Here is a 27,943-nt window from a genome sequence, read left to right as displayed (position 1 = left end):
GTTATAAACTAATGAGAATGATCTTCCTGGTTATTCCCCAAACACTTTTCTGCGCTGGCCTCGCCTAGAGAGTCTGCAAGCGCTCCCGTGTTGGCCCTACCAAGGACGCATCTCGATCTGCTCAGGCACCGCTCACAGGAAAAGCCTTGAAACAAGTGTATGTAAGGATGGGATACACAACAGAACTGCTGTCAGAAACCAGAAACAAAGGGAGAATTAGTCAATACATGGTGAAGGGAACACTGATTAACCAACTGAAAAAACTGACACCCTTAATTTTCGTAAGTGTATTTTTCTTTCAGATGAAAAGAAAAAAATGCCACAACACAAAAAGGTTAACTTACTATATTTTTATTTTAATATTTCTTATATTTGTACCAACATAAAAATAGGTATACACTCTTTATGCTTATAGTTTTTACATGACAATAAAAGCTAAAACATTTACAAATTAAGTTAAAACAAAACCAATTAAAAAAAAAAAAAAAACAAAACCAATAAAACACAAAATTCATCACTTTAATCTATTTAACATGACAAATGATGCTGCTTTGCTCAAATAATAAAATAACATTTTGCCCAAATGAAATGAACCGTAAGTATTTGGTTTAACGGCAGAAAGCGACAGTCTCAGATCCCGTCTCTCTCTGAACAACGCTTGTCCACCTAAGCACCTTGTTCCACTGGTACTGATAAATTCAAGTCTTTCCCTCCCTCTTTCAGAGTATTAGCCACACCAGTCAAATGTCAGCCCTGAAGTGCCCAGTTTATTATTTATTTATTTATTTATTTTTTTTGCGGTCCGCGGGCCTCTCACTGTTGTGGCCTCTCCCGCTGCGGAGCACAGGCTCCAACGCGCAGGCTCAGCGGCCATGGCTCACGGGCCCAGCCGCTCCGCGGCATGTGGGATCCTCCCGGACCGGGGCACGAACCCCGGTCCCCTGCATCAGCAGGCGGACTCTCAACCACTGCGGCACCAGGGAAGCCCTGAAGTGCCCGTTTTAAAAGGTGTGAATTGAAAAACTGAAAAGATCAACAATTGCCTTCACTGAAGTCGGCATTAATCACTACAAATCCAAATAGCTTTAGAATCTGGAGCAGAAACCATCTTCACTAGTTACTTGCTATGATACTTATTGCTAATGAGCTGATGAGTCACTCCGTCTGGGAGCCTCAGCACAGAGGCACCAACTGTCAGGGTACAGGCCTGAGTAAGTGTGCGACCTCATCATGTCAGATCAGGTCTAAGGTGTGCAACAGCGTCACGCCCTCCTTTCCCGTGTTCTCCTGTGGTCTGTGTTCCACGGTTTTACTTTTTTTCAAATCAGATTGTAATTTTGAATATTTAACACTATTGTTGATGTGCATTTCACTCTCCTCATGTTTGCTAAGAATGTGTGATAAATGCTGCCAATCTTTGCACCCATTCTCATTCTTTAGTTGATTTTTTCCTTCCCCAAAGAGTTTGCAATATAGACAAAACACAGAATCTTTCGAGGTCGAATAAAGTAACCAGGATCTAGTGGTTTTTTCACCATTTGGAAGAATTCTTGTATAGTAAGTTTCTGAAAACTTCCTCCCTGTACTGTCCTTTGGAAAGTTAAAATTTCTCACTTGAGGTGGATCATTTTCAACTAGAGTGTCCCTTTCTTTAATACTCAAAATTCGGGGCCATGTACCCGGATCTGCAGAAAGCACAGCTGGTATAATGGAGTCTTCTGCTTGTTTCTCTTCCAGTTGCTCTTGAAATTTATCAGCTATGGTTGACACAGAAGGAGGTAAATTCACATCCTGTTGGACCAATGGTGTATCTTGGCTACATTCTGCTGAAACTTGTAGTTCTGAAGTCTTTTCCTTTTTCACTGGTATTCTTTCTATTTTTTCCAAAAGTATATTCAATGACCCATACAATTCTCTTTCATTTTCTTCTCTAACAGCATTCCTTTTTCTGTTTTCTGATGCTAGCACTTTTTTTGAGTTTGTTTCCATCATCTGAGGAAAAATAGGTTACAATTTTATTTTAAATTATTAACACTGAAAAAAATTAATGTATATACAAATGCCCAATAAGCACATAAAAAGATGCTTATCATTAATCATCAAAGAAATACAAATCAATACCACCACATACCCATTCACACCCACTAGGATGGCTGTAATGAAAAAAGAGATGATGACAAGCATTAACAGAGGTGTGGAAACACTGGAACCTCCTCAGGAGCTGGTGGCCATGTAAAATGGTGCTACTGCCTGGGAACACAGGGGCAACTCCTCAAAGTTACCAACAATGCAAAAATGAAGACATATGTCCACACAAAGACTTGCACAAAGTGTTCACAGCAACACTAGTCACAGTAACCAAAAAGGAGAAGTAACAATGTGGTGTTATCCATACAATGGAATATTATTTGGCAATAAAAGTTAAGTGCAGTAAAGATACATGCTATGACTTGGATGCACCTTGAAAACAGTTATGATATGTGAAAGTCCGTCACAAGGTACCACACAGTATATGACTCCATCCCATGAAAAGACACATTAGCTCTCTGGAGTCAATAAAATAAAAATGCAAAAACACAGTCAAAATAACACAGGTGCATACACTGTGAAGGACATCCTGCTAGCTGTAACATTTTAGTACAGGGACCATGGTATCCAACGGCGCTCAAGGAACTAAGAGCATTGTTGATTCAGTCCCGAACGCAGACACAGCGCTGAGCTAAGAGAAGCAGGAGTGACACGATCAGGTTTGTGCTCAAGAAAGACTGTTCTGATGGCACAGCCGTCTCCGGTGCTCAGGAAGGCCGGGGTACAGACAGGCCAGGAGGCTGGGGGGCAGTTTGGGCAAGAGGGGAGGGCGGGCACGTCGAGGGTGTGGTGCTGGAGACAGCGCCGGGAGAGGGTAGGGAGTAGAATATGGGTTAGCTGGTAACTGAGCGGCTCTGGGGACAAAGACAGAGGAGCAAACGTAACCGAAGTTTCTGCCAGGATGGGGGAAGTTTCTGACCGGATGGGGCTGTTTACTGATTTGGGAAACAAAGAAGGAAAGCAGGTTTGGAGTTTCAGTTTTAGACACAGAGTTTGAGATACCTGTGGAACATTCAAATGGAAATTAGATGGATGTACTCCGGAAGTCATCAAAATATGTATTCACTGAAACTATGGGATTGGATAAGACTATACCAGAAGAGCATATTTAAGAAGAAACAGAACGCCAAGGACTGTTGGAGTTATTTTTTTTTTTTAACATAACCAAACCCAAGCCTTGGGCTTATTTCTTCCCTTCCTGAGTTTCTCGGTAGTGAGTAGGCAGTCAAGTTGTTATAATTCCCCACACATCTAAGACTCATCATCCTGGAGATCACTAAATCGAATCCAATGTAGATCCTAGCCTCAGGGAACTCATGGCGTTCGTATAATTAAATGTTGGTATCAGATGCACTAGAGCATATATACTATGTACATTTTTTTGGCCACACCACGCGGCTTGCGGGATCTTACTTCCCCACGTTAATTAAGGTTTCAGGTGTGAGGTCAAATCTAGCTGTGTGACTTTCGGTATGACACTTCTCTGAAATTCAGTATCTTTAACATAGTTCAAAGGTTTTATTTATTTGAAATTGAATATACATTTAATAAAGAACATCAACTAATGATACCTGGCTAATTAAAACAAATAATTAAACTAATTAACCCCCCCGCCGTTACCAGAAGTTAACAACTTTCAACATTTTTAGCTGATTCTTTTCGTGTTCACTTCCAAATATCAAAATAACATGTTTGTATTGCTTTTACTGATTTTTCCTCCCAGTTTTAGGCATCACTATTGACTTCTCAATGAGGAAGATGCACAATTAGTTCTCCTTCTCACTGTGCTTATCACACACACTCACTCTCCAGCCACCTACTCATCCTTTTTCAACTCTGGCACCACTGATACTTGGCCAGATAATGCTTTGTTGTGAAGGCCTGTCTGGCCCCCACTCAGTGATGCCAGGAGCACTCTCCCAGTTGTGATAAAAAAAAAATGTTGGAAGACCTTGACAAATGTCCCCAGGGGGACAAAATCACCCCCCATTAGGTCAGTGGCCAAGACCCAGATTCCATCTTTACACTGATGACTGTGCATGCTATTCTGAGATAAGCCACTAACTGATAAGCCAGTTTTTCCTTAAGGTCCTCATGTATCACCAAGGCTTTCTATCGTGAAGGCCTGCCACTAACCACTTATAAACACTAACGTGGTACGGGGAAAGCACATTTACAAAACTTCTGTATTATACAGAAATATCATTCCTGTGCTTGCCAACTGCTTATGAGCTATGTACATGACTGACACATGCATGGTAGAAGACAAAAAGACACTTTGGCGGGGGGGGGGCGGATCAGAATGGCAGTCAGGATAGTTATTCCAGCAATTCTGAATAAGTGGCTGCTGCCTGTTTCGACTATGTTCACTTTCCCATTTGCACCCCCTCCGGGGTTCGTTTAAAAGTAAAGACTGATAAGCTATGAGCCATCCTTACGTTCTTCAGAGGGTAAGCAGTGTATCTGTCTGAAGTTTATGAACTCATTGTTCTTAACTGAGCAAAAGCACAGAGCCTAAGCAGGTACAGGTCAATCATCCACACACACATACACACCCACGTACAAATATGACTTAAGATAGTTACTTATTACCAAAGCAGAGAGTATTTTTTTAATTTAACCTTTTATACCCAAAATATTGTCATTCAACATGTAATCAATATCATTTTTTTTGAATTTTATATACAGCAGGTTCTTATTAGTTATCTATTTTATACATATTAGTGTATATATGTCAATTCCAATCTCCCAATTCATCCCACCACCACCACCACCCCTGCCACTTTCACCCCTTGGTGTCCATACGTTTGTTCTCTACATCTGTGTCTCTTATTTCTGCCCTGAAAACCGGTTCATCTGTACCATTTTTCTAGGTTCCACATATATGAGTTAATATATGATATTTGTTTTTCTCTTTTTGACTTACTTCACTCTGTATGACAGTCTCTAGATCCATCCACGTCTCTACAAATGACCCAATTTCATTCCCTTTTATGGCTAAGTAATATTCCATTGTATATAGGTACCACATCTTCTTTATCCATTCGTCTGTCTATGGGCATTTAGGTTGCTTCCATGATCTGGCTACTGTAAATAGTGCTGCAATGAACACTGGGGTGCATGTGTTTTTTTGAATTATGGTTTTCTCTGGGTATATGCCCAGTAGTGAGATTGCTGCGCCATGCGGTAATTCTATTTTTAGTTTTTTAAGGAAACTCCATACTGTTCTCTATAGTGGCTGTATCAATTTACATTCCCACCAACAGTGCAAGAGGGTTCCCTTTTCTCCACAGCCTCTCCAGCATCTGTTGTTTGCAGATTTTCTGATGATGCCTATTCTAACTGGTGTGAGGTGATATCTCATTGTAGTTTTGATTTGCATTTCTCTAATAATCAGTGATGCTGAGAAGCTTGTCATATGCCTCTTGGCCATCTGTATGTCTTCTTTGGAGAAATGTCACTTAGGTCTTCTGCCCATTTTTTGACTGGGTTGTTTGTTTTAATATTGAGCTGCATGAGCTGTTTATATATTCTGGAGATTAATCCTTTGTCCATTGATTCGTGGACAATATTGCAAATATTTTCTTCCATTCTGAGGGCTGTCTTTTCATCTTGTTTATAAAAGCTTTTGCACAACAAAAGAAACTAAGTTTCATTAGGTCCTGGTTGTTTATTTTTGTTTTTATTTCCATTACTCTGGGAGGTGGGTCAACAAAGATCTTGCTGTGGTTTATGTCAAAGAGTATTCTTCCTATGTTTTCCTCTAAGAGTTTTATAGTGTCTGGCCTTACATTTAGGAATTTAATCCATTTTGAGTTTATTTTTGTGTATGGTGTTAGGGAGTGTTCTGATTTCATTCTTTTACATGTAGTTGTCCAGTTTGCCCAGCACCACTTATCGAAGAGGCTGTCTTTTCTCCATTGTATATTCTTGCCTCCTTTATCAAAGATAAGGTGACCATTTGTGCGTGGATTTATCTCTGGGCTTTCTATCCTGTTCCATTGATTTTTGTGTATGGTGTTAGGGAGTGTTCTAATTTCATTCTTTTACATATAGTTGTCCAGTTTGCCCAGTACCACTTATTGAAGAGGCTGTCTTTTCTCCATTGTATATTCTTGCCTCCTTTATCAAAGATAAGGTGACCATTTGTGCGTGGATTTATCTCTGGGCTTTCTATCCTGTTCCATTGATCTATATTTCTGTTTCTGTGCCACTACCATACTGTCTTGATTACTGTAGCTTTGTAGTATAGTCTGAAGTCAGGGAGCCTGTTTCCTCCAGCTCCGTTTTTTTCCCCCTCAAGACTGCTTTGGCTATTCAGGGTCTTTTGTGTCTCCATACAAATTTTAAGGTTTTTTGTTCCAGGTTTGTAAAAAGTGCCACTGGTAATTTGATAGGGATTGCATTGAATCTGTAGTTTGCTTTGGGGAGTATAGTCATTTTCACAATATTGATTCTTCCAATCCAAGAACATGGTATATCTCTCCATCTGTTTGTACCATCTTTAATTTCTTTCATCAGAGTCTTATACTTTACTGCATACAGATCTTTTGTCTCCTTAGGTAGGTTTATTTCTTAGGTATTTTATTCTTTTTGTTGCAATGGTGAATGGGATTGTTTCCTTAATTTCTCTTTCTGATCTTTTGTTGTTAGTGTATAGAAATGCAAGAGATTTACGTGCATTAAATTTGTATCCTGCAACTTTACCAAATTCATTGATTAGCTCTAGTAGTTTCCTGGTGGCATCTTCAGGATTCTCTATGTATAGTATCATATCATCTGCAAACAGTGACAGTTTTACTTCTTCTTTTCCGATTTGTATTCCTTTGATTTCTTTTTCTTCTCTGACTGCTATGGCTAGGACTTCCAAAACTATGTTGAATAACTGTGGTGAGAGCGGACATCCTTGTCTTTTTCCTAATCTTAGAGGAGATGCTTCCAGTTTTTCACCATTGAGAATGATGTTTGCTGTGGGTTTGTCATATATGGCCTTTATTATGTTGAGGTAGGTTCCCTCTATGCTCACTTTCTGGACAGTTTTTATCATAAATGGGTGTTGACTTTTGTCAAAAGATTTTCTGCGTCTTTTGAGATGATCATATGGTTTTTATTCTTCAATTTGTTAATATGCTGTATCACACGGATTGATTTGCGTATACTGAAGAATCCTTGCATCCCTGGGATAAATCCCACTTGATCATGGTGTATGATCCTTTTAGTGTGTTATTGGATTCTGTTTGCAAGTATTTTGTTGAGGATTTCTGTATCTATATTCATCAGTGATACAGGTCTGTAATTTTCTTTTTTTTTTTGGTGTCTTTGTCTGGTCTTGGTATCAGAGTGATGGTGGACTCATAGAATGAGTTTGGGAGTGTTCCTTCCTCTGCAATTTTTTGGAAGAGTTTGAGAAGGATGGGTGTTAGCTCTTCTCTAAATGTTTGATAGAATTCACCTGTGAAGCCATCTGGTCTTGGACTTTTGGTTGTTGGAATATTTTAAATCACAGTTTCAATTTCATTACTTGTGATTGGTCTGTTCATATTTTCTACCTCTTCCTGGTTCAGTCTTGGAAGGTTATACATTTCTAAGAATTTGTCCATTTCTTCCAGGTTGTCCATTTTATTAGCATAGAGTTGCTTGTAGTAGTCTATCTTAGGATGCTTTGTATTTCTGCAGTGTCTGTTGTAACTTCTCCTTTTTTATTTCTAATTTTATTGATTTGAGTCCTCTCCCTCTTTTTCTTGATGAGTCTGGCTAAAGGTTTATTAATTTTGTTTATCTTCTCAAAGAGCCAGCTTTTAGTTTTATTGATCTTTGCTATTGTTTTGTTTCTATTTCATTTATTCTGCTCTGATCTTCTATGATTTATTTCCTTCTACTAATTTTGGGTTTTGTTTGTTCTTCTTTCTCCAGTTCCTTTAGGTGTAAGTTTAGATTGTTTTAGGTTTTTCTTGTTTCTTGAGGTAGGCTTGTATTGCTATATACTTTCCTCTTAGAACTGCTTTTGCTGAATCCCATAGGCTTTGGATCGTTGTGTTTTCATTGTAATTTGTCTCTAGGTATTTTTTAATTTCCTCTTTGATTTCTTTAGAGATCTCTTGGTTATTTAGTAACATATCGTTTAGCCTCCAATGTGTTTGCGTTTTCTACATTTTTATCCCTGTAATTGATTTCTAATTTCATAGTGCTGTGGTCAGAAAAGATACTTGATATGATTTCAATTTTCTTAAATTTACTGAGGCTTGATTTGTGACCCAAGATGTGATCTATCCTGGAGAACTTTCCATGTGCACTTGAGAAGAAAGTGTAATCTGCCATTTTTGGATGGAATGTCCTATAAATATCAATTAAATCTATCTGGTCTATTTTGTCATTTAAAGCTTGTGTTTCCTTATTACTTTTCTGTCTGGATGATCTGTCCATTGGTGTAAGTGAGGTGTTAAAGCCCCCCACTATTATTGTGTTACTGTCGATTTCCTCTTTTATAGCTGCTAGCCGTTGTCTTATGTATTGAGGTGCTCCTATGTTGGGTGCATATATATATTTATAATTCTTATAAATTCTTCTTGGATTGATCCCTTGATCATTATGTAGTGTCCTTCCTTGTCTCTTGTAACATTATTTTAAAGTCTATTTTATCTGTATGAGTATTGCTACTCCAGCTTTCTTTTGATTTCCATTTGCATGGAATGTCTTTTTCCATCCCCTCACTTTCAGTCTGTATGTGTGTCTAGGTCTGAAGCGGGTCTCTTGTAGACAGCATATATATGGCTCTTGTTTCTGTAACCATTCAGTGAGCCTGTGTCTTTTAGTTGGAGCATTTAATCCATTCACGTTTAAGGTAATTATCTATGTGGATGTTCCTATGACCATTTTCTTAATTGTTATGCATTTGTTTCTGTAGGTCCTTTTCTTCTCTTGTGTTTCCCACTTAGAGAAGTTCCTTTGGCATTTGCTGTAGAGCTGGTTTGGTGGTGCTGAATTCTCTTAGCTTTTGTTTGTCTGTAAAGCTTTTGATTTCTCCGTTGAATCTGAATGAGATCCTTGCTGGGTAATCTTGGTTGTAGGTTCTTCCCTTTTATCAGTTTAAATGTATCAGGCCACTCCCTTCTGGCTTGTATTCTGCTGAGAAATCAGCTGTTAACCTAATGGGAGTTCCCTTGTATGTTATTTGTCGTTTTTCCCTTGTTCTTTTCAAGAATTTTTCTTTGTCTTTAATTTTTGCCAGTTTGATTACTATGTGTCTCAGCTTGTTTCTCCTTGGGTTTATCCTGCCTGGGGCTCTCTGTGCTTCCTGGACTTTGGTGGCTATTTCTTCTCCCATATTAGGGAAGCTTTCGACTATAATCTCTTCAAATATTTTCTCAGGTCCTTCCTCTCTCTCTTCTCCTTCTGGGACACCCCCTATAATGCGAATGTTGTTGCGTTTAATGTTGTCCCAGAGGTCTCTTAGGCTGCCTTCATTTCTTTTCATTTTTTTTCTTTATTCTGTTCTGCAGCAGTGAATTCCACCATTCTGTCCTCCAGGTCACTTACCCATTCTTCTGCCTCAGTTATTCTGCTACTGATTCCTCCTAGTGTATTTTTCATTTCAGTTATTGTATTGTTCATCTCTGTTGTTCTTTAATTCTTCTAGGTGTTTGTTCTTTAATTCTTCTAGGTCTTTGTTAAATATTTCTTGCATCTTCTTGATCTTTGCCGCCATTCTTTTTCTGAGGTCCTAGATCATCTTCACTATCATTATTCTGAATTCTTTTTCTGGAAGGTTGCCTATTTCCACTTCATTTAGTTGTTTTTCTGGGGTTTTATCTTGTTCCTTCATCTGGTACAAAGTCCTCTGCCTTTTCATTTTGTTTATCTTTCTGTGAATGTGGCTTTCCTTCCACAGGCTGCAGAATTGTAGTTCTTCTTGCTTCTGCTGTCTGCCCTCAAGCAGAAGGTGGTTTTGACATGTACTCTTTTGAAACGATAACGTGACTGCAATCTTCTATAAGCTGCACCCAAAAGCTTTGTTAAATATGAGGCATAATATATACAAAGAAGATAATAAAGATAACATAAATAAGCCTTCCTTGCAAAAACTAAAAAATCAACTATGGGTATCCACTGTTTCCTCTACTGTGTAATAAGCCTCGCACTTCAGAGTTACTTTTCCTTAAAAGCTAACCACTTAAACCCTCGTCCAGTGAAATGGGGTTAAGAACATTCCTGGTTTTACATTGAGGATCCATGTTAAATTATTTTTTAATTAATGTTTGTGTGGGATAATCTGAGGTCTGGCTTATTTATGTCCATACCAACAAAAAAATTGTTCCAGCACCATCTGCTGAAAAAAAGTCTTGCTTTTCCCATCCAAATGATTTTGTACTTTCTTCTAAAATCAACTGACTGTATTTGTGTGGTTCTATTTCTGGCCTGTCTATTCTATTGATCTATTTGTTTATATGCCAATACCATACCACTTTGATTACTATGGCTTTTTAATGTCTTTTTTCCCAGGTTTACTGAAGTAAAATTGATAAAAACTGTACAAATTTATGGTGTATGATGCGATGTTTTGAGGTTTTTAATGTCTTGAAATCAGGAAGATGACACTTCCTTAATCCCTACCTCACACCATACACAAAATTAACTTGAGATGGATCACAGATGTAAACATAAAATCTAAAACTAAAAAGCTTATAAGACAACATAGGTAAATATCTTCATAACCTTGGTAGGCAGAGTCCCTAAACAAGACACAAAAAGTACTAATCAGAAAGGCAAATAGTAAACTGGACTTTATCAAAATTTAAAACTTGGGCTTTTCAAAACCAACATTAGGAAAACGAAAAGACAAAACATTGTCCAGGAGAAAAATCTTCTAAACACATTTATTTTACAAAAGATATGTATCCAGAATATATAAAAAGAATTCCTACAACTCAATAATAGAAAGACAATCCAATAAAAAAAGTGAGCTAAAACTTGGATACTTTACAAAAGAAGATATATGAGTGATGAGAAAGGAACAGTAGTTATCAGGAAATTAAAACCACAATGAGATAATCATTTCATACCCACTAGAATAGATTAAATCAATACAGACAACACCAAATTTTGTTGAGACTACAGAATAATTGGAACTATCAAGTTGTCAGTGGGAGTGCAAAATGGTAGAGAAAAGAATTACTCATTGTAACGTCTGCAAAACGTAAAGACTTAAAACAAGCTTACTTACAACAATTAATTTTAATACTCATTTGAGTATGAGATGAGAGACTGACAGAAATGGAACCATATGAGATTCTAAGATAAATATGCTTCATGTACGCTATCAAGGGAGAAGTTACTGCAAACTTGATCATTTAAAACTCATTAAAAAAGAATTACCTGTTTATATTCGTTAACACAACTTTGGCAGCAAAATCTCATCTGCTGACCTTCAATGACTAGGAGATTGTTTCCAGCACCTTTGCTGGGCAGGTACTCCCCACACTGCTCACAGCAATTCATCACTAGACCATTGGCCAACCTGTACTTGTTAAAGCACTGGTTACTGCACAGCTTATGTGTTACATTGTTAACGCTGACTTCATGCCGAATCTAAAAACAAAAACCAATTTATTAAATAAATGAACTGGATTAGCACCATACACGAGATACCTAGTTTTTTCAACAGAAATAAAGAACCTTTAGTAATTTCTCAGTGGATGAAACATTCACGTAAAAGACTTTACAAAAGCACATTTCACTATTCTTTCATTTTTATCTTTGATTTCTTTGTAAAATTGTGCTTTGATTTTATAAAAGGAAAAGTAAGATTCATAGAACAAAAAGCAACAAAATCAGACATTTTAGAATTACAGGGGCTTCCCTGGTGGTGCAGTGGTTGAGAATCCGCCTGCCAATGCAGGGGACATGGGTTCGAGCCCTGGTCCGGGAAGATCCCACATGCTGCAGAGCAACTGAGACCTTGCCCCACAACTATTGAGCTTGCGCTCCAGAGCCTGTGAGCCACAACTACTGAGCCCACGTGCTGCAATTACTGAAGCCCTCGCGCCCAGAGCCCCTGCTCTGCAACAAGAGAAGCCACCACAATGAGAAGCCTGCGCACCACAATGAAGAGTAGCCTCCACTTGCCACAACTAGAGAAAGCCCATGTGCAGCAACGAAGACCCAACACAGCCAAAAACAAATTAAAGAAATAAATTTATAAAAAAAAATTACAGGAAATGGTTAGCAGGTTTTGATATGACCTGCTTAAAAATAAGTGGATTGGGAATTTGTAGGTATTATAAACTTCACTGCCCTAGAAAACTGGGGTGGGGGGTGGGCGAAGGGAACCAGTATCACCCACATTCAGGATGGAGTCTGTATATACCTAAGTTCTTGCTTTGCTCAGCTCTATGGTAGCTAAGATAAAATTGTGTCTGGGATTTACACGGCTTCAGGGTAATCCAGACCAAATTCAGTTACCAAAGACCATGTTAAGTGGGGAGTCCCTGGATGCCTGGGAAGATGGCAATACCGCCTAAGAAATGTGAAGTGACCTACATACTTTCACTCCACCTGTTCTACGTGTTCTTGTAGGACTGGTTGTTTCCTTCATGTCCTGAACCTACATTTTCATTTACTGTGGCTAATAAGAACAAAATCCACCATAAAACTATTGCTCTCTTTATGAGTACATTCAGTTCCACACAAATGGATGATTACCCCCCATACTATGGGGTGGGACGTTTGTTATGAGACAATTCTAACATATGCTTATTCTTCCCTTCAACTTCACTGAGTAGATTCAAGACTCATCCATTAGGTAGATGGCAGAACATATAATAGCACCTAAAAGTTAAAATTATTGCTGTTAACCTAGATAATAACTTAAGATATAAAATCACAGACCTCTGTTAGTTTACTGCAGATTGTACATCTTGATTTATTCAGAACTCTTTTTCGAAGATTCTGGTTATCTTCATAGGGAGACAAAGACGTACCACAAAATTTTTGGAAGGATTCACTTGACTCCCCTTGAGGAACAAGAGTAGCCTGTTTTGCAGGTGCACCTCTGAAACACAAGGGATAGACACAATTTAAGAACACTGCATTCTTATTTTTTGGCCATGCTGAGTGGCTCATTTCCCCCACCAGGGACTGAACTCGGGTCGTGGCAGTGAAAGCCCAGAATCTTAATCACTAGGCCACCAGGGAACTCCCTAAGAACATTGCATTTTAATAAAAGTCAAATATATATGAACAATAATTGACATTTTTCATTTTCTCATGATTTAATCCTAAGAATCAACTATGACTTTTGGATCTAGAAAAATCCACATTTTGGTTTAATTGCTAACAGTTCCTAAATAATATGGCAAGATATTCAGAGATAAAAATATTTTGTTGTCACAGGTTATGACCTTTAGGACCTTGCCACAGGTTATGACTTCTAGAAGCATTCAAAAAGGGTGTTAGCAACCGGGTAGAACCAAGGTAGAGGATGGGGAAGGGGGTGAGGCAAAGGCAGTGGTGGGGTAGGGTTGATTTATTTCTATACCTAAACTCTATTTTCCTGCCAAGAGTAAGTACAATACAAATAACCCACAGCTCTGACATATGCTAGGACAACTCAAGCTCCATAAACTTGAAGAAACCTGTGCATCAATTCTATCCATGAATCTTCCGCAACTCTCTAAGTACATTCAGGACACAAATTCATACTGCCAGTATCCAATGATATGGAAGCATGTTGAAAGGTACGGCTTACTTTTTACATGTCACCTTGCGTTTCTTTGGAGTACGCTTATGAGAGAAGGAAGAGAGGCAGGTGGTAGAACAGAAGAGGTGAGCTGATCCTTTTCGCTGATAAGCTGTCTGTCCCTTCTGTAAAGGCTTTTTGCAGTTTGCACAAGTGATTTTAGCTGGTTTAGTGGGTTGCTGTTGGACAGAAGGCTGGAAGATCTGTTTAGCAAGTGAGTCCACTGGTGATAAAGAATCCACCCCTGGCTGTTTCTGATTACGGGGAAAGGATGCTGACTGGGAGATCCAAGAATCTTGAAAAATAAAACACATAAGAAAAGTCACGGAACAGTTAAAAACTCCCATCAGAAAAATATTTAAATTTTTCATTTTGCACAAGTCTAAGAGAATAGTGAGGAAGCCTTGCTGTACAACCCCAGGGGGACTCTCCCCTTTGTACTCTAAGTGAATGATGCTCTATTGTGCCAACACTGGAAATGGCGGCCCCGGAACTGTGCAATGCGGTAGCCAGCATCTCCAAGTCAGACCCTCTGTGCTAGAGATTGTGCAAGTAATTTAAACTAGGTCTTGGTATTCTCAGCTACAAATCACAATGATACCCAACCTATTAGTGTTATGAAGACTAAATGAGAGGGACTTCCCTGGAGGTCCAGTGGTTAGGACTCTGCGCGCTTTCACTGCCATGGCCCAGGTTCAATCCCTGGTCAGGGAACTAAGATCCCACAAGCTGTGCAGCAGGGGAAGAAAAAAACTACATGAGATAATGCATATAGTAAAGCATTATGTTCTGTACACAGGGTACTTCCTAAGGTACTTTTTCTTTTCTAAGAGAAAAGTATTAATACATTATAAAATAAAGCAAATATACAAATATAAAGATTATAGTCTGGTGTATGATACCCATTTTCATAACAGCTTCCCCCCTAACATTTTATTATGAAAAATTTAAAGCATATAAAGCTGAAAGAATTTTACTGTGAAAAATATGTCCATCATATAGATTCTATACTATTTTACTTTTTGCTTTATCACGTTTTCTATTTATTCACCCCGCTAAATAATCTATCTTCTCTATGTATTTCAAGTAATTTGTAGATACTAGTGCACTTCCCTCCAAAATACTTGCAAGTACATGTAATTTAGACATAGCATCTTAAGGCAACTCTGTCTACAATTACCTGCCAGCCTTCTAGACTATTTCCCAGGCATTAGTGTAGGTGGTGGATTACACAGGAGACCCAGCTTTCCTACCTTCACACGGGGACTCCATCGTATATTACTGTTAGCTTCAAAATGGTACAATATTATGTACAGGTAATAGTGCCTCTCAAACCTTAACATGCATATGATCACTTGGGAATCTTGTTTAAACAGAGATTCTAAATCAGTAAGTCTAGGGAGGGGCCTGAGATTCTGCATTTCTAACTACCTCTTGAGTAATGTTGAAGCTTTGAGAAACAAGGCCCGAGAGCACTGAATTATTCTGTCATCTCTCTTCAAAAATAGCTTTTGTCGTTAGGTAAAGGTCTATGGCCCCTCCACCTATTATAGCTCTAAGCGCCTCTCATACTACTACCAACACTAACAACTCTGTTTTCACTTCTAAATTCCTACCCATTGCTGCTTCTAATTTTGTCCTTTTCCAGATATTTTTATCTTAACAGGCAAAACCAAAACAGAACAAGTAACCAAAGGAATTCTTTCACTCCGCAGAAAGATACGCTGGCAAATATGAAGTATATACCATAAAGTTTTGTTTTTGTTTTTATTTTGGCCGCGTCACGCAGCTTGTGAGATCTTAGTTCCCTGACCAGGGATTGACCCTGGCCCCACAGCAGTGAAAGTGTGAAGTCCTAACCACTGGACCACCAGGGAATTCTCTGGGCTTTTTTTTTTGCAGTATGCGGGCCTCTCACTGTTGTGGCCTCTCCCGTTGTGGCGCACAGGCTCCGGACGTGCAGGCTCAGCGGCCATGGCTCACGGGCCCAGCCACTCTGCGGCATGTGGGATCCTCCCGGACCGGGGCATGAACCCGTCCCCTGCATCGGCAGGTGGACTCTCAACCACTGCGCCACCAGGGAAGCCCCGGGCTTTTTAATTTTGTACACTTACCCATACTTAAAGGGGATAGAGTTATATATAATTATGTAAAGTGAGACATCACCTATACTGCTCAATAGATTCTGCAGGGTTTTTTTCACTTTAGCATTGGTGCATACATAAGTAAAGCCAATGTTTTCTTTGTTTATACTGCAACTATTGAATTGCTCCTAATTTCAAAGTTTCTTATTTCATCAAATTCTTATTTTATCGTGTTAGTTTCTACAGGCTAAATAAAACAGGGTCCCCAACCCCTGGGCCTGGGACCAGTAGCAGTCCAAACGAGCACAGCTTCACCTGCCACCCCCCATCCCCCCATCGCTTGCATCACCTCCTGGAACATCCTCCACCCCCCACCGTCCATGGAAAAACTGTCTTCCACAAAACCAGTCCCTGGCACCAAAAAGGTTGGGGACTGCTAAAATAAAAGGTCTCTCAACCAAATTCTTCCATGCTCTAGCCCCAGAATAAATTTTAAGAGAAGGGGCCCAGAAGGATTTAATCCAAATCCCTCCTTATATGCAAGGAAAATTAAGGCCTAGAAGCTAGAGGTGATTTGCCCAGAATTCCAGTAAGTACCAGACCCACTATTTGAGTTTTAGATATTCTTTTTTATTTTATTTATTTACTTATTTTTTGGCTGCATCAGGTCCTAGTTGCGGTGTGCGGGCTCTCTAGTTGTGGCGCGCAGGCTCCAGAGCTCGCGGGCTCAGTTGCCCCGCGGCATGTGGGATCTTAGTTCCCCGACCAGGGATCAAAGAGGCACCTCCTGCAATGCGAGACGGATTCTCAACCACTGGACCATAAGGGAAGTCCCAAGTTTTACAGATTCTTGATTTCTTCCTGCATCTAAACTCTTCTGCCTAAAGAACAACCTTTTAGTATTTCTTTGGTGTTGGTCTGCTAGTGAAGTTACTTCAGTGTCTCAGTGGGGTTTTTAGTTGTTAAAGAGTAACACATACACATGAAGTTTATAATCTTAAATGCACAGCTCAATGACCATCTTCACAATGAATATGTACTTCTATGACCACCACCCAGATAAACACACAGAAAACTTCCAGGATTCTCATGTCTTTTCCACGCAGTCACTCCCCTCCTTTCCCACAAGCCATCCATATCCCCACTTCAAAGATAAGTTCTGCCTTATTTTGAACTTCGCCTATGAAATCACGTAGTATGTACCCTCGTCTCAACATCTCATCTGTTTCACTCACACTGAAGGTAGTTGTTCATCTGTTTCCATTGTTGAGTATTCCATTGTGTGGCTGATACTATTTATCAGTCTACTGCTGATGACATTTCGATTGCTTCCAATTTTTTTTGGGTGGGGGGACATCAAAGGTTTATTGGGTAAGGGCTACTGGGTTTATTGCCCACAGCAAAAGTTCCTGGAGCAACACCCCACTGTGTACAACAGACAGGAGGCAGGACATGGGAGCAGTCTTTGCTACTCAGGGGAGAAGGAGGCTACCATCTACAGGCGGATGACTGCTTCCAATTTCTGACTATGATTTCTCTACATGTCTCTTAAGGGTCTCTTGCGTATTTATCCTGCTCAGATTTGTAAAGGTTCTCGAATTCAAGGGTTGATGTTTTTCTCCATTTTAGAAAATCCTCAGTTACACCTCTTCTGCCTCATTTCTTTTTTCCTCTTTCTGGGACATTAATTACATGTCCTTTTCATCAAATGTCCTAAGTCTCTTACATTCTTTTCTGTATGTCCCCCTTTTGGTTCTGACTCAGTCTAGATAATACTCTGATACATATTCCAGTTCATTCACACTCTCTTCAGCTGTGCCAAACCTACAGTTAAAATGTAGACTGTCTGATACTCCTAGTACCTGCACCCCTTGTGGGTTCATTTCTATTGTCTGCTTTTTCTCTTATTTCATTACATGGCCTGCCTCCTCATATCCCTAATAGTTTTACATGAAAAACTGAAAAAAAAAACTGAGACTCTGGATTATGTTAGCATCCCCAATCCAAAGGTCGATATATATATATTTTAAATCAGTGTCCGTCTTTGTTGGCCCCTGTGAGTCTGTTGAAAGTTCCCCTTAGATTCTTAGCAGCCTTTTCTGGAACTGAACACATACCTGTTAGAGAAAAGCAACCCCAAGTAAGAGATGACTCCTCTGAGGCTCCTTCTCAGATATGAGAAACATTTTTTTAGTGTATTTGTAGCTCTGTGATGCTTTCGATATTTTATATGTTTTGTCTCCCTGTCCCCCATTATTCTCTGCAGGAGGGACAGGAGTTACCTATCGATTATTAAAGTCTATTATTATCAGAAGAAGAACTTCCTAGAATCAGTATCATAGCCAGAAATGTTTATAATCCAACAAAAATGCAACACAGATGCAAGAACAATTTCTAAGTCTGAGTATTTTCTTTGATGAAATTTTGCTGTTTACATAAAGATACATGATGGCTGAAGAACTTTCACTGAAATACAGTCTACCCTAGAGGTTAATGAAAAGATTAAATGACTCAAAGGTCCATTCTAATGGACATGATCTTATTTTCATAAGATATTACACAGTTTTATTTGTACTTTATGCAGAGCCATAATTTTATAGGATAAAATTTGAACCCTTAAGCCCTAGATTCAAATATAACTCAACTCCAGAAATCCTCATCTTGCTCTTATTTTTTATTCTTTTTTCTGTGCTGGAAATCCTTCATTCTATAGAAGTGGGAAGCACACAGCAACTAAAGTAAGATATTCTGGGGGAGCTCTGACTCTAAATAATAACAACAATTACAATAGTAATACAATGGTCACCATATTATTCTGTAAGTCTTCTGGTAAAATTGGTTAATTTTACAAAAGCTGACAGCAAGCAAAAACAAAATTTAGGGTTAATACTAAAATTAGACAGCTTTCACTATGCTACATCCAACTTAAGCAAAGAGTGAAAAGAGCAACAACAAGAAGACAGTCCTGGGGCTTCCCTGGTGGTGCAGTGGTTAAGAATCTGCCTGCCAATGCAGGGGACACGGGTTCCAGCCCTGGTCCGGGAGGATCCCACATGCTGCGGAGGAACTAGGCCAGTGTGCCACAACTGCTTAGCCTGCACTATAGAGCCCATGAGCCACAACTACTGAGCCCACACGCCACAACTACTGAAGCCTGTGCCCGTGCTCCGCAACAAGAGAGGCCACCGCAATGAGAAGCCCGTGCACCGCAACGAAGAGCAGCCCCCGCTCACTGCAACTAGAGAAAGCCCGCAGGCAGCAACGAAGACCCAACGCAGCCAAAAATAAATAAATAAATAAATAAATAAATAAATAAACAAACTCCTTTTTGACAAGTGACTCCACCTTTCAGAAAGCTTCAGACACATCTTCACCATCACTCTTTACCTGACAACTCTGTAGACCCTCTTTTTAGAATTCTGGGCCAAATGGTATTATTTAAAGGATAGGGCCTCCCTGGTGGCGCGGTGGTTAAGAATCCACCTGTCAATGCAGGGGACATGGGTTCGAGCCCTGGTCCGGGAAGATCTCACATGCCGTGGAGCAACTAAGCCCGTGCGCCACAACTACTGAGCCTGAGCTCTAGAGCCTGCGAGCCACAACTCGAGCCCCACACGCCTAGAGCCCATGCTCTACAACAGGAGAAGCCACCACAATGAGAAGCCTGCGCACAGCAACGAAGACCCAACTCAGCCATAAATAAATAAATAGATTTATTTAAAAAAAAATAATAAAATAAATAAAGGATATAATTCTGTAACTTTTTTCCCCCGAAATAGAACTTTAGAGAACCCAGGAACACTGTAAATTCATCCACACTTAAAAGATAACAGAAATTCACTGCCACAGCACAAACAAAATAGTTTAAATGTAGTTAAGAACGTCTTCATATATATGAATGAATGTCAGGGGAGTCCTTTAATGCTTTTTGTCTGTTACTTTTTAAAATCATTGATACCTCACGGCATGAGAAAATTATCACTGTAATATAAAATACAGTTTTGAATTAATGAGATAAAAGGATGACAAGAATAAAAATACATCCAAGAGCAGTCAAAACTACTTTCAAACAACTTTTGCTAGTCTCAATTATGTCCACAATTTGAGTGGAGCAACAGTATAGCATCTAACTACAGTATGATTTTTTACAGTTAAGTATCAGTCTATGTGCTATGCTTTTAAATTGATCCACTTCATCATTCAATACACAACTTCAATTTACTCCAGAAGGTGAAAAACGGTCAAGGCTGAAACATAAAAGAAATACATGGCAAGCCTTCTGGTTTTAACTTCACTTAAGAGCTTATATGTACATAAGATGTAATTCATGCTTGTAAAAATATACATGTAAAATTTAGGAAATAATTACAAAACAAAAAATAAGTGAAAAAAAATAAGAGTGAAAGAAACAAATCAATTACACTGCAATAAAAAATTTTAAAAAGAAGAGTGAAAGAAACAGAGATCCAAAAGAATGATTTTCAATGGACATTATTTCAAGTCTTCAACATCATCTTCAACCGCTTTTAAGCTTAACACATCACTCAATACAGAAATCACAAGTTTTTTATATTATTTTTCAGGTTTCACTCAATTAATAAACAAAAGATGTACATAGTAATAAGTAGATGACAAACATAAATGAACAAATTCATAAAAAGTCTGCAAAAGTATTTTTAAAAGTTCAATGATCATTAAGAGGATATCACCTCTAAATGATCAGTTTAGCAAACATTAATAATACTCCTACCCCTGAGGAGAGCTTACAATATTATAACAACAAAAAAAAACACCATAATTTTTTGGTGAGGACCATTCTGTATTAACCATGAAAAGCTTTAAAAATATGTTGACATCTGACTTGGCAATTTCACCTACAGAAACTTTTCACTAGAAAATATGTGTGACAAACTTAGAGATATTCATGAGAAACCTGTTTATAACTGCAAAGACTAAGACACAAGCTATTAAATAAATTATGAACATAAAAAGCTTACTATATTTGACATAAGCGAATACGCTAAATGATGAAATGTCAAATGCTTCCCCTCCACCCCAGGTCAAGAACAAGACAACAGAAGGCGCTTTCACTGCTGAGTGCCTGGGGTTCAATCCCTGGTTAGGGAACCAAGATCTTGCAAGCTGCGAGGCATGGTCAACAAAAAAAAGAACAAGACAAGACTTTATACTCCGATCACTTCTATTCAACATTACATAAGAAATAAAAGGGGATCTGCCAGGCCAAACTATTTCCATAATAAAACTAAGATTATGTGCCTTTTTCATCGTGTTGGCATCTGCACTAATGGGGCAGAAGCAATGATGTTAGGTAAAACTGCTGGCAGTGGAACCAAACTGTACTAGTAAAATTTTCTTCACTATCAGGCACTTGCACAAAAGAAAGAAAAAGTAGCACCTGTACTTCCTATTGTTCTTCCAACAACAACTGGTCAACACAATTCTGATGCTGTAACTACCTGGAGTCAGCACCAGCCCCCATTTTGAAGGCAGAGTCCACAAGACTGCCCTCACTTCACATGCCACCTGGACTTCTGGCCAACTGGCTGTAAATGTGGGAGGTTCCTAAGGCCCCTGCAGATTTGATAATTTGCTAGAATGATTCAGAGAACTCAAGAAAGCTCTATACTTATGATCAGTTTTATTTAAAGGATCCAAATCAGGATCAGCCAAATGAAGAGACATACGGGGTGAGGAAGGGTCCCAATGCCAGAGCTTCTGTGCCCTCTCTCTGAGGAAGCGGGTAGCGTCACCCACCTGGCACAGATGAGTTTTTACTGGGTTTCATCGTGTGGGTGTGACTGGTGGGATTATTCGCTGCGTGTGACTGGACTCAATCTCCAGCCTCTCTCTCCTCCATGAAGGCTGGGCTGGCTCAAAGGCCCAACACTCAAATCACACGGTTGGTCTTTCTGGTGACCCTCAGCCTTAATCATTAGTTATTAGGAATCTGGTAAATTTCAAGGATTTATTCTCTCTCCCAAGAACCAGGGACAAAGGCCAGTGAAATTATTTATTATGCAACAGAAGTCCTTAGTGAAAAGGTAAAAATTAGTATTAATTTTATTAAATTTCAGCCTCTGACTACATCTTAATACTCTGTATGATGAACAGGGAAGCATCCAGAAGCCACTTCTGTTTCATACCAAAGAACAATGAGAAAGAGTGGAAAAGCACTTGTAAAATTGTTGCACTGCAAGCTGAACTAGCCTTAAAGGAATGACAAAACAAACTGGTTATTGACATTTTCTTAAAATAAGCCTTTCACTTCAAAAAAATAACAGTATTTGTTGCCAGTGAGAAAATTTGAGCTTTCGAGTGAAAATCAGAGTCTTTGAAAACCTGCATCCACCACTGCTAGCGTGACAGCTTTCTAAGGTGTCAACATTTAGAAGACCTAGGTAACTCAGTGAATCAACACTTTCCAAATAATTAAAGCACAATGTTACCAAATCATACAAAGGTAAAATTCATTCAAAGATAAATGAATTTTAATGTAATAAAGCATGAAAAGTTCATTATATAGTTTCAGATTCCACACTGTAAGAACTTTTAAGAAACTACCACTTATCAAGTTTTGGTGCTGTGTCAAAAGGAAAAGGAAAAAACTATCCATAATTAACTAAAAAGGCTACTAAAATATTGTTCCATTCTACAGCCACGTATGTATGTGAGGCCAGATTTTCTTCTTATACTTCAAACAAAAGAAGATATTGCAACACATTCAATGTAGAACTAAATTTGAGGAGCTAGATATACCTTGTTGTTTTCTATCAAGCCAGACTTCCAAAAAATTTGTGGGGCTTTCCTGGTGGCACAGTGGTTGAGAATCTGCCTGCTAATGCAGGGGACACGGGTTCAAGCCCTGGTCTGGGAAGATCTCACATGCCGCGGAGCAACTAGGCCAGTGAGCCACAACTACTGAGCCTGCACGTCTGGAGCCTGTCTTCTGCAACAAGAGAGGCCATGATAGTGAGAGGCCCGCGCACCGCGATGAAGAGTGGCCCCCGCTCAATGCAACTAGAGAAAGCCCTGGCACAGAAACGAAGACCCAACACAGCCCAAAATAAATAAATAAATAAAATTTTACAAATAAAATGCTTTATAAAAAAATTAAAAAAAAATATTTCTGTAACTGTAACATCACTTTTCACTAAATTTCTTCAGTGAAAGTAGTTATCTTTCATTAAAAATATGTCACATAATAATTTTGTTAAATGAATAAATACCTTTTAAATTTATGTTTTAATTTCTAATATGATAACAGATTAAAAACAAAACAAAAAACTTTGGGATCCTCAATCACTTCCAAGAGTGAAACTGAGACCAAAAAGTTTGAGAACTGTCCTATAGAAATTAATAAACAATACAAACGAAGACATTTAGTGTGTAGAGTTTCAATAGTAAAAAATGAAAAGCCATACAAATGCTTAAAAAGTAGAGGAATAAATATCTCAGACAAAGGAATATTTTATAGCCACTGAAACCTCTACTTTTAAAATGACATAACAGGGGCTTCCCTGGTGGCGCAGTGGTTGAGAGTCCGCCTGCCGATACAGGGGACGCGGGTTCGTGCCCCGGTCCGGGAAGATCCCACATGCCGCGGAGCGGCTGGGCCCGTGAGCCATGGCTGCTGAGCCTGCGTGTCCAGAGCCTGTGCTCCGCAACGGGAGAGGCCACAACAGTGAGAGGCCCGCATACCGCAAATAAATAAATAAAATAAAATTTAGATTAAATAAATCAAGAGAACACAAAACTAAATACAATATGCTCTAAATTCTATTTTTAGAACCACAGAGGCACAAGACTGAAAGCAAACAACATTTTAAGTTGTCAGTCACTTCTACTTAGTAAGGTAGGTGACAGATACTATTTTCTTATTTCTAACTATGATTTCCTTCAAACATTCTGTAATATTCTGATAACCAGAGAAAAAGATTAATTAAAAAAAATTTTTTAAGAAAAAAAATACTAGCATTCCATTAAAACAACCAGTGATTCGGTTCTTAGTTCTAATTACTTTCCAGTCCTTTCCTAAAATTCTAAGTTGGTCAATAGCTAAAAGCACTAAAATGACCCAAAACAAACACACACAAACAAAAAACAAACAAAAACCTGAAAAAACAAACAGCACACCAGGTCATGAAAAATCCACAAAAAAGATTTGCTAAATTTTAAATAACTTTCATTATATTTTACCAGAACACAACTGGCCTCATAAGAGTCTTTAAAATACAGATATCTGATTTGGGACTTTCCTGGAGGTCCACTGGTTAAGACTCAATGCTTCCACTGCAGGGGTTCAATCCCTGGTCAGGGAACTAAAATCCTGTATGCCACGTGGTGCGGCCAAAAAATAGGGGAAAAAAACAAGTCTCTGATTTAAAGGTAAGAAAGTTTTCTAAATTTAAAATGAAGCAACTAATAAAATGCTGATTTAAAACCAAAAATCAGAGACAAGCAGTCTAAAAGTAAACACTTGAAAAGCAAAAATTGAAAGGTCAGATTATGTAATTACAAATTAAATAAAATTTAATTGTTATGTAATATTACTTTAATCCTTTAGTTCACTATCCATCTTTTTATTCTATGACTTTTACATTAAAATAAAGATGCTAGTAAACAAAGATGGAGGTAGTAGTTATGGGAGTTTTCAATTAAAACACTTCACATATAAATCACATTGGGTAAAATAGAGTAGACTGCACAGTTTTATTTAGCAAAAAATTCTATTTTAATATGAAAGTTGACAAAAAATATTTCACATATAGAATAAAATAGATATAGGTACTAAAAGTAACAGCCAAAAGTTTATTTACTTAGGGTGGAAAGCAAATATTTAGTATCACTTACTGCTTACCAGGATTGTGATGAGCTGTAAATCCTCCGTTCTGAAAAACGTCTCCTGCCACATTCATTCTACCAGGATTAAAAGGTCCTACTGCAGTCTTGGTCTGTGAAGTTAAAGACGGGGTGTATGTTTGCATATTAACACCAAAGTTACTCGACTGCAGTCCGTTAGCGACATCTCCCAAGCTGGTATTCTATAGTGATGTTATATTTGTAATCATTAAGTTCATATCTCGCCCATCATTCAGAGCTTAATACCTCTTTCTAAGGTTGTAACATTAGTAATATGAATTTCAGAGTCGATTCTGTAGTGATAACACCATTACCCATTCCAGCATTTACCTTACTTCTTGAAAGACTGGAAGTGGAGAAATCCAAATCTTTGGTTCTGTTTTTACTTCCAGGAAGTGCCCATTCAATAAAACTAGAAGAAATTGTCTTTTCCTTTCCATTTGTTTCCATGTCCTCTTCATCATCAATGACAATTGTCTCACTTATACTTCCCTTCTGAGAAGCCAAACCTCTTGAGGAAGGAAGAATTATGGAATAATTTCCTTGTAGCTTTTCATTTCTTGATGCAGCAAATATAAAATTTCTTTGATCAGCTATTATTGGAGCAGAACTTGAAGGAGGTTGTATAGATTCAATAAATACAACATCATCATCATCATCCTCTGCTGACGAGTTTCTAGATCTATTAACTAAAGGACTAGCTGGGTCACCAAATGCCATGTCCATGAAACTAGTTGCCATGGCTTTACTCCCTAATAGAACAGGAGTCTGTTCAGTCAAGTCTAATCCTCCCGTTGAACATTTATCTATGCCAAAGAACCTATAACAGAGAGAGAAGAGAAAAAAAAGTCCTAGTGTACTATGATCATTGCATTTTATTGCAATTAAATAGCACAAGTGAAATTTTAAATTATTTTATGTGATTTTATCTAAGTCCTTCCTTGAAACAGAAAATTGTTCAAAATAATTCCATCAATTACCAATAACTCAGGGTCCAAAAACAATCATTATACTAAATATACTTTTATCTACTAAAATGACTATGATATTGTCCAAACTCTATTTCCCTAGGGTCTTCTGTCATTGTTTTTCAAATTCTCTGCTTCCAACATTAAACCTTTCTGAATCTTTTTTTTTTTTGTCCTTGTTGAGGAATCACCAGACACTATGCTATAGGTTTTTTATACAAAATTCTGAAAAACCCATGATGTAGATATAATTCAATTCATTTTACAGATTAGGAAACGAATCTGGGTAAGGCCAAATAGGACTCAAACTCAGGGCTCTAACTCTAGGCTCCAAATTCTTAGCCACTTTGTTTTATTCAGCAAACACCTCTGTGTACCTACTATGCACTAGAGAATGACAAACGAAAGGATCCAGCAGAGACATAGTTGGAAGAATCTGGAGAAGTGACCGACCAATGAAACACAGCTCTGAAAGCAGATGAGAGAAGAGGAAGAGGAGGATGCGTGCACAGCTGGTAGTGAAACTGATCATGAACAAAAGTCACCTTTATCTCAAAAGCGAGAGGGGAAAAGGTAAGTGTATGGCTGTCCCTTGGTGTCAACGGAGGGACTGGTCCCAGGATATCCATGGATGCTCAAGTCCCACAGTTAGCCCTCCGAATCCAAGGTTCCATATCCGCAGATTCAACCAACCCTGGATCGTGCAGTACTATAGTATTTACTGAAAAAGATCTATGTGTAAGTGGATCCGTGCAGTCCAAACCCATGCTGTTCAAGGTTTTGTCCAGTTGTAATTAGAACGTATGTAAGTATGTAGAAATAATAGATGGAAAGCTGAGGTAAGTTTATACATCCTGGCTTCAATTTTCTTAGAAGCTCAAGACAGTGAAGGAGGTAGGATCTGTATGGGTGTTGAATAATAAAGAAAAGTCACTCATACAGCAGTCATCATTCAATTTTAAACATCTCATATTGAAATATACTAAGTAACATTCTATTCTAAAATTTTCCCAACTAATTTTAAGTGATAGTACTTACAGTCATACATTCTGTAATGTTTATTCTTAATAGGCGCTATGCCGTTAAATATAGCAATTCAGTAAATGCTTATAAAGGTGAGGCAGGAACTATTCTTTTTCCCATTTTACCCATCAGGAAACTAAGACTCAGAAGATAAGAAGATAAGTAATCCACCTGGCCCGCCCAAGTCTCCACTGCTGGAAAGGGTAGAGTCAGGACTCAAATCCAAGAAATCTGACTCTATAATCTATTTCACAGCCACTATATTATATGCAATTACTGTATACAATTTTTAAAAAAATTACTTGTTTTATTAAGATGAGTGAATTCATTAAAACAAAATCAACATTCAAATAACTCTAGTTCAAAGATAAATAACAAATCTAAGGAACCAGTTTAAAAGGGTTATAAAGGAAATACAAAAATTAGGATCATGGTTAACACTCATCCAGTAAGCTTATTATGTGGTTGATTTTCAGAGAAAAGAGGCAATAATTCAGCCTAAACTGAATTATGAAATGTAAGAGCTGTTATATACGAATTCTCTCTGTCCTTTCTGTATTTGAATAAACCTAGAACAAAAAAGAACAATTTCTGGAAAAGAGCTATAGCTGACTCCACAGTACCCTCTGGTGGCTGTTAGGCCCTATTTTAATCTTCCCAAAGGAAATAACAGAAAGAGCATTCTTTATGCTCAGCTCATTGTAGTCATCTATTTCTGATAAAAGATTTAAGTATTCACCTATTTTCAAATTCCAGATTGTAAAAAAATTAAAACCTAACCCTAACCACTATCAGAAGTCATTGTGTATATAATTTAACCATCAAACACTTTCTTAATTCCATAAACATAAGACTACAAAAAAGTTTTAACCATTTCTATAACATTATCTAAAAAGAGAAAAAGTTATAGTTCAGCTAAGACACTGAGCCAATTACCTCACTTCATTGAGTTTTACTTTTCTTTTTTTTTTTTTTTTTAAGATGTTAGGGGGTAGGAGTTTTTTAATTAATTAATTTATTTTTGCTGTGTTGGGTCTACGTTTCTGTGCATGGGCTTTCTCTAGTTGTGGCAAGCAGGGGCCACTCTTCGTCGCGGTGCGCGGGCCTCTCACTATCGCAGCCTCTCTTGTTGCGGAGCACAGGCTCCAGACGCGCAGGCTCAGTAG

At 38.3% G+C, this 27,943-nt stretch overlaps 1 protein-coding gene across 4 annotated transcripts in view; it reads right to left on the bottom strand.

Annotated features, from left to right (window-relative positions):
- Nucleotides 1-893: 893 nt before the first annotated feature.
- ZMYM5 (zinc finger MYM-type containing 5) overlaps nt 894-27,943 on the bottom strand; it is a 41,473-nt gene continuing 14,423 nt past the window's right edge. The window contains exons 1-7 of one of the 4 annotated variants that reach the window (XM_027116754.1): nt 26,300-26,452; nt 25,117-25,606; nt 24,785-24,878; nt 13,832-14,117; nt 12,973-13,135; nt 11,461-11,673; nt 894-1,992 (exon numbers count right to left, since the gene is read on the bottom strand). In XM_027116754.1, the coding sequence (XP_026972555.1) occupies nt 1,234-1,992; nt 11,461-11,673; nt 12,973-13,135; nt 13,832-14,117; nt 24,785-24,878; nt 25,117-25,527 (1,926 nt within the window). In that variant the 5' untranslated portion in view covers nt 25,528-25,606; nt 26,300-26,452 and the 3' untranslated portion in view covers nt 894-1,233. Of the gene's footprint in view, nt 1,993-11,460; nt 11,674-12,972; nt 13,136-13,831; nt 14,118-24,777; nt 24,879-25,116; nt 25,607-26,299; nt 26,453-27,943 lie in introns of those variants that run through there. The other 3 variants (XM_027116753.1, XM_027116755.1, XM_027116756.1) reach the window with 3 other exon arrangements.

This window comes from Aethalodelphis obliquidens, unplaced genomic scaffold (assembly GCF_003676395.1).
Source record: "Aethalodelphis obliquidens isolate GAN/ISIS:26980383/991018 unplaced genomic scaffold, ASM367639v1 scaffold16, whole genome shotgun sequence".
NCBI classification, from domain to species: domain Eukaryota; kingdom Metazoa; phylum Chordata; class Mammalia; order Artiodactyla; family Delphinidae; genus Aethalodelphis; species Aethalodelphis obliquidens.
The sequence above is the reverse complement of the archived record's forward strand: the minus strand, read 5'-3'. Positions and strand labels throughout refer to the sequence as shown.